At 46.5% G+C, this 13,195-nt stretch overlaps 1 protein-coding gene across 6 annotated transcripts in view; it reads right to left on the minus strand.

The window, feature by feature from the left end:
- arhgap23b (Rho GTPase activating protein 23b) overlaps positions 1 to 13,195 on the minus strand; it is a 68,620-nt gene that overhangs the window by 10,051 nt on the left and 45,374 nt on the right. For 4 of the 6 annotated variants that reach the window (XM_055922091.1, XM_055922082.1, XM_055922053.1 and 1 more), the window contains exons 3-16: positions 12,106 to 12,136; positions 11,823 to 11,994; positions 11,647 to 11,707; positions 10,133 to 11,096; positions 9,240 to 9,875; positions 8,097 to 8,291; positions 7,593 to 7,701; positions 7,440 to 7,479; positions 7,144 to 7,281; positions 6,173 to 6,487; positions 5,750 to 5,811; positions 4,985 to 5,091; positions 4,608 to 4,714; positions 3,980 to 4,132 (exon numbers count right to left, since the gene is read on the minus strand). In XM_055922091.1, coding sequence (XP_055778066.1) covers positions 3,980 to 4,132; positions 4,608 to 4,714; positions 4,985 to 5,091; positions 5,750 to 5,811; positions 6,173 to 6,487; positions 7,144 to 7,281; positions 7,440 to 7,479; positions 7,593 to 7,701; positions 8,097 to 8,291; positions 9,240 to 9,875; positions 10,133 to 11,096; positions 11,647 to 11,707; positions 11,823 to 11,994; positions 12,106 to 12,136 — 3,090 coding nt within the window. The remainder of the gene's footprint in view (positions 1 to 3,979; positions 4,133 to 4,607; positions 4,715 to 4,984; positions 5,092 to 5,749; positions 5,812 to 6,172; positions 6,488 to 7,143; positions 7,282 to 7,439; positions 7,480 to 7,592; positions 7,702 to 8,096; positions 8,292 to 9,239; positions 9,876 to 10,132; positions 11,097 to 11,646; positions 11,708 to 11,822; positions 11,995 to 12,105; positions 12,137 to 13,195) is intronic. The other 2 variants (XM_055922062.1, XM_055922071.1) reach the window with 2 other exon arrangements.

Genomic DNA, 13,195 nt, shown 5'->3' on the forward strand with positions numbered 1-13,195 from the left:
ACCCTAGCTTGAGGAAGAGCGGGGCCATATGGGCCATATACCGCTTTCCTTACTGAGTTCCCTGAATTCCTATCGGACCTTGTAGTCATAGCAGATAATGTTCTAATTTTTGGTGACTTTAATATTCACATGGAAAAGTCCACAGACCCACTCCAAAGGCTTTCGGAGCCATCATCGACTCAGTGGGTTCTGACCTACTCAATGCCACAGTCATACTCTGGACCTAGTTTTGTCCCATGGAATAAATGTTGTGGATCTTAATGTTTTTCCTCATAACCCTGGACTATCGGACCACCATTTTATTACGTTTGCAATCGCTATAAATAATCTGCTCAGACCCCAACCAAGGATCATCAAAAGTCGTGCTATAAATTCTCACACAACCCAAAGATTCCTTGATGCCCTTCCAGACTCCCTCTGCCTACCCAAGGACGTCAGAGGAAAAATATCAGTTAACCACCTAACTGAGGAACTCAATTTAACCTTGCACAATACCCTAGATGCAGTCGCACCCCTAAAAACAAAAAACATTTGTCATAAGAAACTAGCTCCCTTGTATATAGAAAATACCTGAGCTCTGAAGCAAGCTTTCAGAAAATTGGAACGGAAATGGCGCCACACCAAACTGGAAGTCTTCCGACTAGCTTGGAAAGACAGTACCGTGCAGTATCGAAGAGCCCTCACTGCTGCTTGATCATCCTATTATTCCAACTTAATTGAGGAAAATAAGAACAATCCTACATTTATTTTTGATACTGTCGCAAAGCTAACTAAAAAGTAGCATTCCCCAAGAGAGGATGGCTTTCACTTCAGCATTAATAAATTCATGAACTTCTTTGAGGAAAAGATCATGATCATTAGAAAGCAAATTACGGACTCCTCTTTAAATCTGCGTATTCCTCCAAATCTCAGTTGTCCTGAGTCTGCACAACTCTGCCAGGACCTAGGCTCAAGGGAGACACGCAAGTGTTTTAGTACTATATCTCTTGACACAAGCTGCATCCTGGACCCTATTCCAACTAAACTACTGAAAGAGCTGCTTCCTGTGCTTGGCCCTCCTATGTTGAACATAATAAATGTCTCTCTATCCACCGGTTGTGTACCAAACTCACTAAAAGTGGCAGTAATAAAGCCTCTCTTGAAAAAGCCAAACCTTGACCCAGAAAATATAAAAAACTATCAGCCTATATCGAATCGCCCATTCCTTTCAAACATTTTTGAAAAAGCTGTTGCGCAGCAACTCACTGCCTTCCTGAAGACAAACAATGTATACGAAATGCTTCAGTCTGGTTTTAGACCCCATCATAGCACTGAGACTGCACTTGTGAAGGTGGTAAATGACCGAGGCTCTGCATCTGTCCTCATGCTCCTAGACCTTGGTGCTGCTTTTGATACCATCGATCACCACATTCTTTTGGAGAGATTGGAAACCCAAATTAGTCTACACGGACAAGTTCTGGCCTGGTTTAGATCTTATCTGTCGGAAAGATATCAGTTTGTCTCTGTGGATGGTTTGTCCTCTGACAAATCAACTGTAAATTTCGGTGTTCCTCAAGGTTCCGTTTTAGGACCACTATTGTTTTCACTATATATTTTACCTCTTGGGGATGTCATTCGAAAACATAATGTTAACTTTCACTGCTATGCGGATGACACACAGCTGTACATTTCAATGAAACATGGTGAAGCCCCAAAATTGCCCTCGCTGGAAGCCTGTGTTTCAGACATAAGGAAGTGGATGGCTGCAAACGTTCTACTTTTAAACTCGGACAAAACAGAGATGCTTGTTCTAGGTCCCAAGAAACAAAGAGATCTTCTGTTGAATCTGACAATTAATCTTGATGGTTGTACAGTTGTCTCAAATAAAACTGAAGGACCTCGGCGTTACTCTGGACCCTGATCTCTCTTTTGACGAACATATAAAGACTGTTTCAAGGACAGCTTTTTTCCATCTACGTTACATTGCAAAAATCAGACATTTTCTGTCCAAAAATGATGCAGAAAAATTAATCCATGCTTTTGTTACTTCTAGGTTAGACTACAGCAATGCTCTACTTTCCGGCTACTCGGATAAAGCACTAAATAAACTTCAGTTAGTGCTAAATACGGCTGCTAGAATCCTGACTAGAACCAACATTTTTCATCATATTACTCCAGTGCTAGCCTCCCTACACTGACTTCCTGTAAAAGGCAAGGGCTGATTTCAAGGTTTTACTGCTAACCTGACATTTATTCCTGGGGTGCTGACCTGTTGCACCCTCAACAACTACTGTGATTATTATTATTTGACCATGCTGGTCATTTATGAACATTTGAACATCTTGGCCATGTTCTGTTATAATCTCCACCGGCACAGCCAGAAGAGGACTGGCCACCCCTCATTGCCTGGTTCCTCTCTAGGTTTCTTCCTAGGTTTTGGCCTTTCTAGGGAGTTTCTCCTAGCCACCGTGCTTCTACACCTGCATTGCTTGCTGTTTGGGGTTTTAGGCTGGGTTTCTGTACAGCACTTTGAGATATCAGCTGATCTAAGGGCGGCTATATAAATACATTTGATTTGATATCCGACTTGGACATTAGTAATTAAAATTTGCTTGAGAAATGTATGTTTTAATATACATTCGACAGGCCAAGACTAGGGCTGTTGCAGTGACTGTATTATCGCCACACTGGCGGTCACGAGTCACGATCGCAGTCAAATTCCATTTGACCGTTTAGTCACGGTAACTAAGCTTCTCCAAGCTCTGATGCTGCTGATGGTCATTAGTAGCCTACCAAACCTGCTAACTGCCTGGTACTCAGCACTCTATTGTCCCTATAATCACACTGACATCATAAATTATTTAGTATATGTATGTAGGTGATTCCCAGCCCTCACTGGGTGACCCAGGTGTCTGACATAATGCCCGCTCAGTGGACGGCCACCCAGGCCTTGGGCCAGCGATCAAGTGCTGCCACTGCAGATGCAGCCACAGCCATGAGCAAGCCTCAGTGATAGAATTAAATGTTTCTTAAAGAAATACAGTATATTCATACAGCACCATAAAGTGTACTAGCAAGCAGTATGCTCATCATTCATCTGAGTGTGATTATACAATCTCTGTGCTCTTTTCATGTCTGCACAGTTTGATAGTTGATGTCTAGTAATTCCTATAGGGGGAGCACACAGCAAGCTTATCTTTCATTACAAATGTGACTGAAGCAAGCTTTGTTGTCCTTGTAAGTCATTTTTATATCCCTCCTTTCACGGACACAACATACACAGCTGGCGACAAAGTAATCAAACACATACTGCCCACCACTGTCCATTCGAGTCCAGGAGCCACACCAGGCTAAAGCCGGACAGAAATCTGTCCCAAACACTCAAGCTTGAAGCCAACAGAGTATCCTGGAAACCTTCTTCACCGAAAAAGAAATTATTTTACACTGAAAAGTACAAAACTCTGAGAACATTGCTGTGCAAACCCCCCTTTGGCTCCCTCTAAATGGAAATATATATTTTTATATTAATATAAAAGTACTTCTTAATTTGTTTTATTCATGATTGACTCTGCCATGTCTAAATAAGGTTAGACCTTGATGATAAAACTACCAAAGTTTATTTTAGAAAATAGGGTAAAAAGCCAAATTTACTGTAAGTCTGGAAAAATATGAATATTCAAAGTTTCCTTACTTTCCTTAGCTATTTAATGTCCTCATGTCACATATTATATCTAATTTTGACTGAATTTATTTTTCTCTCTTACTCTGTCAGCCTTTCTCGGTATCACACAAACACATCTATCATCCACCTCCTTCTTACTCTCTCAGTCTCTCTTTCTAGTATGTTGTAATGCGCACACACACACACACACACACACACACACACACACACACACACACACACACACACACACACACACACACACACACACACACACACACACACACACACACACACACACACACACACACACATACATAAACACACACACACACACACCTCCTCAGTAATGTTGATCTCCAGGCCCTTGTTGAGCTGCTCCTGCAGGTTGGACACCATGGCATTGTTGCCCGGCACCCTGTAGACGCCAGTGTACTCCAGACCCATGCTCTCCACCAGCCCACAGCACAGCTCCACAATCAGAGGGACAAACTGGGGGAGGGGGGAGAAAGAGAGAGTAGATGGAGGGGGAAAGAGAGAGAGCAAGAGAGCGAGAGAGAGAGAGAGAGAGAGAGAGAGAGAGAGAGAGAAAGAAAGAGAGAAAGAAAGAGAGAAAGAAAGAAAGGATTAGATCGAGTGGAGAGATGGAGACAGGAGTGTCAGAGAGAAGGATGTTAGTAATTAATACATTTTTATTTCATAGACAAATGAGAGGCAGAGCAAGAGAGCGAGAAAGTGATAGCAACACATTACTAGATAATATGATAAAAGTAGCTAATGGATAATGGCTGAATGGATTATGCATTATTGCGCTTTTCAGTTGGTCTTGAGGTGTTTGCATGTCATGGGGTAACACACCCCATTCCCCGATAATGTGAGACACTGAGAACACATTGAGAAGATGGAAGAGAGATAGGGAATATGTAAATGGTGATCGAGGAACAGAGTAGATCGACAACCGACAAACCTTGTTGTTAACAGCAGGTTGACAGTCCTCAAGTCGCACTCCAAACACCTTGGGGCCTGTCTTCTTTGCTTTCTTCATGATGATACCCCATGGACCCTTGCTCTCATCTAAAACAGACAGATAAACAGAAAGAGAACGCAGACAATTTACAAAGCAGCCCTTAAGTACAGAATACTCCTGAAAAAATGCAATGGCTTGGTACTGTCCTAAAATCATGCACTAAGCTAACATTTTGTAGCGGAAAATTAAAAACAGTGTTTATTATTGGACAAGTCCAGGTAGTCCCTCCATGTTTCAGTCTGTTTTCTTCCATTTGGTGCTTAATGAACCTTTATGCCATGCTTGTGCCATGGGACTGTGGTATGTGTGTCACTCACCCTTGCTGGAGGAGCGGTTCATGAAAGCGTTGTCTGTCTTGGCCAGGAGGAAGGGGGGCATCATACGATGGGCCCTGGGAGAGGTGTCTGGCTTATTGCCTGTTGTACTGGATGGAGACAAAGAGAGGGCTGGAATATTGCATGTGTCACGCCCTGATCTGTTTCCCCGGTCCTTGTGCTTGTCTCCACCCCCCTCCAGGTGTCGCCCATCTTCCCCACTTATCCTCTGGGTATTTATACCTGTGTTTTCTCTCTGTCTGTGCCAGTTTGTCTTGTTTGTCAAGTTTACCAGCGTTTGTCCTGTCAGCTCCTGTCTATTCCCAGCCTCTCTTTTTCTCATCCTCCTGATTTTTGACCCTTGCCTGTCCTGACTATGTACCCGCCCGCCTGGCCGCTCTGCCTGGCCGCTCTGCCTGTCCCTGACCCTGAGCCTGCCTGCTGTCCTTTACCTTTGCTCCTACTCTGGATTATCGACCCCTGCCTGCCTTGACCTGTCGTTTGCCCGCCCCTGTTGTTACAATAAGCATGGTTACCTCTGCACTTGGGTCTTACCTGATAGTATGGGCATTTAGAAGACAACAAAAGGCCCATGAACATAAGGACAAATGTAATGACGGCAAGATTTACTCTAGCGTTTGTGCCAAGAACCAAAAGGGAAAATTAAAGGTTGTAAGAGTGTATTGATATTTGAGAAAAGTAGTTGACATGGATTTAGTGTATAAACGCTTAGAATTAAGTGAGTGTGGTTAGGGGTGCGTAGCTTACGTTTGTTTCCTGTAGTCATTGAGCTTCTTGCTGATGAGCGCTTGTCTGGAAAAACCCAGCTCCTGAAACACAAGCAAAAGACAGTTTTGTATATTATGTTGATTACATGTTATGTTTAATTTTTTTTTTTAAACCTATCCTGCCTAGTTCTGTTCCCCCCCTCATCTAGGAGAATTTTGTTTCTATTGGTTTCAATTGTCAATTTGATGCCAGATGACCTGAATGCTGCTTTGGGGGCCCTAAACTTGGGGAAAGACTGGAGAGTGGGCCCTCCACAGTATTTAACAGAACAAAGTATAAGTATTATACTGTATCTCTATGATGCACTCTTTAAAAACATTTTATTTAACCTTTATTTAACTAGACAAGTCAGTTAAATGATGCACTCTTCCTCAGTTTAATATCATCTTTGTTTCCACCTACCTCGTTGTCTGTCTTGCTGTTCTCTCTGATGACCCGGATCCAGCCCAGCATGTCATCTCTGTCCTCCGCCTGCAACAGGTACTCACAGAAGTCCTGAGTGGTCAGCCTCAGAGTGTGCTTACGCTTGGTTTCGCTATAGGCAATGTCAATCAGGCAGCCGCGGATGCTGATTGGAGGGTGCTCGTCCTCCCCATGGCCAGGTCCCGCCCCCGCCCCGTGGAGGACCGCTTCCCGCTTGTCTTTGTAGAGCAAAAGGCAGTGGGAGCGCAGCACGGAGAAGACGCGCTTCCACGGACGCATGCCGCCGCCCACCTTCTGTGGTTGGTGGAGAGAGAGAGAGAAAGAGAGAGAGAGAGAGAGAGTGTGAGAGGTCAGTTTAATTATATTTCTTTCCATTTTTTTCCTGTGAGCTCAATATTCTACATAGTTTAGTGCAGAAAACGTGGTAATTAAGACCATAAACCATTGCGCGCCTATTTGTCCGGTCTGTGTGTTTCTTTTACGCCTGCTACATTAGGTTAGTGTGGGGCAGACAAAGAGAGAGAAGAGACAGAAGAATGCGTGATCGAGAGGGATAGAGAGCAGCTGCTTTGCGAGATACAGTATCTCTACCTGAAAATACATGATCTAAGTGATTGATAGTTGGTTTTCAGCAGTCATAAAAGTATGCCTTATTTACTTTGAAGAACTACTAAAATAGTGATTTTGTCAGACCGCATAGGCAGCAGCTCTATAGAGATGAGATGATGACTTGGAATGAAATAATAAAATATTCAAATAAAACAAATGTAATATTCACAACTGAAATATTTTATTACGGTAAAGTAATGTGAATAAATTATGCTTAATAAGTAAGTGATAAGCAGTAATGGGCAGTCACTACCATCATGGGACTTTTAATTGAATTAATTGGATGGGAATCAATTGTTTGGTCCCCACAAGGATAGCAAACAAAAGTGTGTGTGCATTACTTTTCCCTTCTCCGTGAGGATCTGTTTGTAGTGAAGCCAGCCGTCCTTGCGTACGTCACTGAAGGTGATGGTCCCCAGTTCGGAGGTGGAGTGACGTTTCGACCGCGCATCCTCTGCAGCACGCAGGCTCTCCAGAGACTGGAATACACAGCCAATCACACCACACAACCACAGCTCAGAGCCAATCAGATCACAAAATCAAGTACAGTTCTAATGCGGTTGGTCCAAAGCTGACGCAGACAAAATAAAATATAATGATCAAATAGAAGATGAAACAGCGAAGAGATAATACTCACCCCATCAGTGAAAAAGCTCTTGACCCTTTTTGGTAGTCTCCTGTGGAAAGATATTTGAGAATGTTGCATGACTGACCAAACAAGATATGTTCATATCTCCTGACCTTTTTGACCTCTGCATATAGTCTTCAGACAACAAGGGGCCAAACTTACGAGAAGACACGGCCTTCCTCCCGGAAGGTGTTGAGGCCCTCGTCACATGACTTGGAGCGCTCTGTGGTAATGGCCAGCAGGTAGGAGGAACGGCGGCTTTTGATACTGCCTTCTCAGAAAGAAAGAAAAGAGAGGGACATGATGAGAGAGAGATGAATCAGTAGGGAGGGAATTAAAGACATGCAAAAAGAACACAGTGACGTGAGATAGCTCAAAATGGAAGGCATTCTAGACATGTCAGAGAGAAGCAAACACAGAACACATTAAGCCTGGAGATAGAGGTGGATGGGGGGCAGTTGAAGGGGGTTTGAGGTCTAAGTACAATTTTCCTTGTTTTGACATGTGAACCTGTTTTTGCACTTTCCCTGTATCGACTGACTGGGGATATCGACAACAGTCGGTGTAGAAGTGAAAACAGGTCTACATGCCAAAACGTGGGAAAACGTTCTAAAGGAAGTGATGGCGGTATGGTGAGGAGAGGTGAAGCGAATGGGGGACACTCACTGCTGTCCTGGGAGCGGAGCTTGACGAGGGGGTAGGTAGAGGAGGAGAGGGTGACAGGGGAGACAGTAGTGGTACTAGAGGTGAGGGCACAGGGCAAAGAGGACACAAGAGGGCACGGGGCACTGGAGGAGGACACCACGGAGCAGGCGGGTACATGGCGGGCACGTAGGTCAGCGCTAGGGCTGATGGGGTCATCTGTGAGGGGTCAGGGGTTAGAGGTTAGAGGTTAGGGGTCATTGAGGAAGACAGTCATAATAGAAATAAGTATTACTTCCTATGTAATATAGCATATTTCTAATGGGAGAGTCAAAATGTACTAGTGAATTACACCACTGGATAGACAGTCATGTTACAGACACACTCCCCAGAGACATACATAGGTGTTACTACATAAGCACACTGAAGGTAATATGTGTGTAAAAATCTATATTTATCTGGACACAGAAGACTTACACACATACACTGTACTAACAGTTTCAAGTTACAAAGACATTTACTCAGTTATACACATATAACATATAATTTAGTACAGTATATGTGTATACACTGAGCATACAAAACATTAAGAACACTTGCTCTTTCCATGATATAGACTGACCAGGTGAATTCAGGTGAAAGCTATGATCCCTTATTCAAGTCACCTGTTAAATCCACTTCAATCAGTGTAGATGGTTAAAGAATCATTTTTAAGCCTTGAGACAATTGAGACATGGATTGTGTATGTGTGCCATTCAGAGGGTGATTGGGCAAGGCAAAAAATGTAATTGCCTTTGAACAGGGTATGGTAGTAGGTGCCAGGCACACCGGTTTGTGTCAAGAACTGCACCGCTGCCGGGTTTTTCACGCTCAACAGTTTCATCCAGCCAACATGACACAACTGTGGGAAGCAGTCGTCCATGCCCTGACGAATTGAGTCTGTTCTGAGGGCAAAAGGAAGGTGTTCCTAATGTTTGGTATTCTCTGTGTACATCACAGTTGGCGTTCTCATTGAAGTCTCATTGAAAAGCATTGAAGAAAATTGGAATTGGAATTGAACCCTGGTATAAATGTATAATTCCCCCCCCCCCCCCCCAACTATTCATAAAGAAAAGGGAAGGGAGGAAGGCGGAAGTTGGAGAGTAGGGTGGGGTACTAACTACTAACCTATAAAGGGAATAGAGGCCAGGGAGTCGGGTGTGCTGTGGTGGGGTTGCAGGCTACCGTTGGGCCTCCTTAGACTGTCCCCCATTCTGGTACCCCCACAGACGGGCGAGGGTGTCCCTGCAGTGGGGGTGTTTGGGGAGGGTAGCAGCCCGACGGGGGGCTCGGCTGAATCCACTGGGAGGGCGTAGAGGGGGTGACGGAGGGTGTGCACGGGGGTCCGACGCCCCATAGGGGGCTTCTGCCTCAGCACCACCTCCTGGCCCAGAGGGAGAGGAGACAACGTCTCCCTCGACTCCCCCCTCTCCTCCCCCAGCCGCACTCTCTCATCCTCCGACGAAGAAGGGATGACGGCCGGGGTGGAGGAAGGACGAGGAACTACCATCCCCCCTCCTATCCAGCCTCCCTCGCAGTCCGAGGGGCTAGTTTTGGCACTGGGTGCCCAGTTGAGGTGGGGTCCGATGTAGGTGGGTTCTCTGAAGGAGTGGGCTTGTTGGAGGAGGTGGCCGGCCTTGCGGCAGAAGGAGGGGCTGTAGCTTTTGTAACCCACCAGCTCCTCTTCCTCCAACCTCCTGCTCTGGGTCTGGGGCACAGCCACCTGCTGCTGCTGGGTCTGCCGACCAACGGAGGGTGCTGTGGCTGTGGGGAAAAGGTAGACATAATATAGGCAGTGTACAGCAGGAGAAGTACTGGCTAAATACCAATTCCTTGCCCTCCTGCTAAAAGCGTGCACTTGCTTAAACCCCCTCATGGATTTTAAGGCATGTTAGAGTGGTGTATGTCGTATGTTAAATCCACAAGGGGAGTGAGTAAGTGTACACTTTAGGGAGATCAGATTAAGGTCTGTCTTCCTGCCTATCTATCCATCTAAATATCTCCATGCGTGTGGAGCTTACCCAGTGTGGCTGCGGTTGTGGCTGTCACCGTGTGGTGGTTTCCCAAGTCCTTGTCCTGCTCCTTGGCATCCTGCGACGGCCAGGCGGGGGCTCTCTCGCAGTGCGGCGAGACCAGCGCAGCCGCCTGGGCTAGCGTCTCCTGCGAGCGCCCGTAGTTGCGTTCGTACGATGCGTACGCCGCCAGCAGGCTTTCGGAGCACGAACGGCTCCCTGGCCCGGACACTCCCCCCCAGCCTCCCAGCCAATAGGAATCGTGGGAGGCGGCTGCTGCCTGGTGGTGGAGCAGCAGAGTTTCTTGGGAAACGCCGTGGTCTCTGTGAGCCATGGAGGACATAGAGTTAGACCCAGGACCTCCAGCGCCACCAGGCCCCAGTGCTAAGCCCAACCCCAGCTCGGCTAACCGATCCTGGGATATGCTCCGGTGTCGAGGGGACATGCGCTCGGCCGCCTCTGCCTGGCTGTAGTACCAGTCCGACAGCGCCTGGTGGCACATGGCGTCGCTGTGGGCACGCGTAGCCGGTAAACTTCCCTTCCGGGTGGGCATGTGGGGCAGGGTTGCAGAGGCGATGGCGGCGTTGTGGTTGGCAAAGTGGAAATCCAGTGCGCTGACGGCCGACGACGAGCGCCCGCGGTTCTGCCCCAAAGATGGCCGCCAATCTCCCTCTTGTCCTGCCGAGGAGCCAAAATGGCCTCCGCCATCCTCCTCGTTTTCTCCCGGACCCCTGGGCCTGCCGGAGGTCAGAGTTACGTTAACCGCGGCAGAGCGGTTGTCCAAGGGGGATGCCTGGTTAACAGGGCTGGGGCGGCAGTGCCAGTTGTCCAGGGGGCTTTGGTGGTTGGGTGGCAGAGGGGCCGTGGAAGTGGGCTTGGCACGGGGGTAGCAGAGTGGGGGAGGATCAGGGATATGCTGCGCCCCTCCCGTGTATGGCTCATTTCCTCTCAGGTAGGCATCCTGAGAGTACGCCTGTGGGGGAGGGAAGAGGAGAGTGGGAGCATGAGAGATGAAAAACTGAAGAGATAGAAAGGAGATAGAGAGGGAGGCAAGGGATAGAGAAGAGTAGAAAGCAGGTGCGAAGTAGTATTTCACACAAAATGAACACCTTCCGTTTGGTAGTCTAACGCGTTCCATGGCATGTGACATGATTTGACAACCTGTTTCCAATACATTTGAAATGTATTTCGGAACTAAAAATCCACCCCAAACTAGCTTGTCAGGTGTTTGTGAAAGCAAAGGCGGGTGGAATGCATATATATATATTTTTTTTACATATTACAATTAAATTTGTGTTACAATGAAAACGTGTTATTGTGTAATTATTGTATATCCAGTAGGGATAGTTCAGCACTGGAATTATATGAAATGTTTGTAATTGTCTATACATTACTACTAATATTCTTCACCAAACCAAATTGCTTTGTGATTGTGAGGTGTATTGTTATTGGGCTATGATTATAAATAATTTGATGTGTGGGAAGGAGGAGAGGAGAGAAAGAAACAGAAATCTCATACTCACACTTACCAACTGCAACACATCCTCATCTTTTGGCATGATGCAGAGCTCCAGAACATTCTCGCTGGAAGAGGGATAGAGGAGAGATAGTCAAATAAGGGGTCATTGTGTAAAGTTATGTAACAAGTATTATATAATGTGTCATATCACATGTGTGTAGGTGCCTGCGTGTGTCTCACCTGTTCTGGATCAACGCGATCACCTGAGAGTAGGTCTTCCCTAATACACTTTCCCCATTCACCTTTACCAGTCTGTCCCCTGTACACAGACCAGCTTGGTGGGCAGGGCTTTTCTCCCTCACACTCTTTACAAAGATGGTGTCCATGGGCTCCAGACGACCCCTTTGACAACCTGGGACACACGAACGTGGTATATATTCGTTGAACATTTTTAACACCGATTCATAAACTTGTAAACAACGCACACCAAAGGAATGTATAATGACACATGAAAAACCCTCACCTTTTCCATTGCCGTTTCCATTCTCCTCATCCTGCAGAGAAAGGAGAGGAAGACAAGTGAGACACCTAGAAAACTAGTGAACAGAGTCCAACCAGACCAGTTGTTTTGTGGCTCTACCACAAGGAGATGCTATCTCCCCCAGGCAGTCAGAGCGATGAGCAGTTGTGTGGCTACAAACACATTAACACACACCTTCGAAACGGGCCTCATCATAGTAACACACAGAAATGGATTGACAGTGACAAAAACACTCATGAGCCAGCATATGCTCACATAGTTTACCTCAATTTATCACACATACACACATGCACAGTTCATCTCTCTCTGACACACACACACACAATAACCCACTCCCTACTCCACCCTCACACCCACTCCCCCCCCCCCCCCCCCCCCTCCACCCCCCCCCGCCCCCCCCCCACACACACACACACACACACACACACACACAGGCCCCAGCTGACTGGGCAGTTTAGGTCTGGCCGGCTGGCTGACTGAGCTCATTCCAGTCAGACAGACAATGACCTGGGCTTTACAGCCACATAATAGAGACCTAGATACCCTGGAGTAGGAACCAGTGATACTACCACCTTTCTCCTCTTCTTTCCCTTTCTCATCCTCTACTCCTCTTCTATTTACCTTCTCATCTCCTGTTCTGCTTGCACTCTCCTCTCTTGCCCTCTTCTCTCTTGCCCCCTCTCCTCTCTTGCCCCCTCTCCTCTCTTGCCCCCTCTCCTCTCTTGCCCCATCTCCTCTCCTTCTTCTCTTCTCTCCTCTCATCTTCTGTTTAACATATTCCCTCCTCTCTCTCTTCTCCTCCTCTCGTCTCCTCCTTTCCTCTTTTACCCCATTTGCCTCTTTTATTTACTTCTCTGTTCCTCTCTTCTCTCCTCTCCCTGTAGGTCAGTGGACCCCGACCCTGGTCCTAGGGAGCTACAGGATGTGTGGGCTTTTCTTCCACTGGTTGGTGACCATTGGTCAGGACACCTCCATAAGTGTGAAAACTGTTAGGGTAACACACACGCCTGTAATTCTGTGACATCACGACCCCTCTTAATTTGGTCATGAGAGACAATTAACCTCTACACTA

This window comes from Salvelinus fontinalis, chromosome 1 (genome assembly GCF_029448725.1).
Source record: "Salvelinus fontinalis isolate EN_2023a chromosome 1, ASM2944872v1, whole genome shotgun sequence".
NCBI classification, from domain to species: Eukaryota; Metazoa; Chordata; class Actinopteri; order Salmoniformes; family Salmonidae; genus Salvelinus; species Salvelinus fontinalis.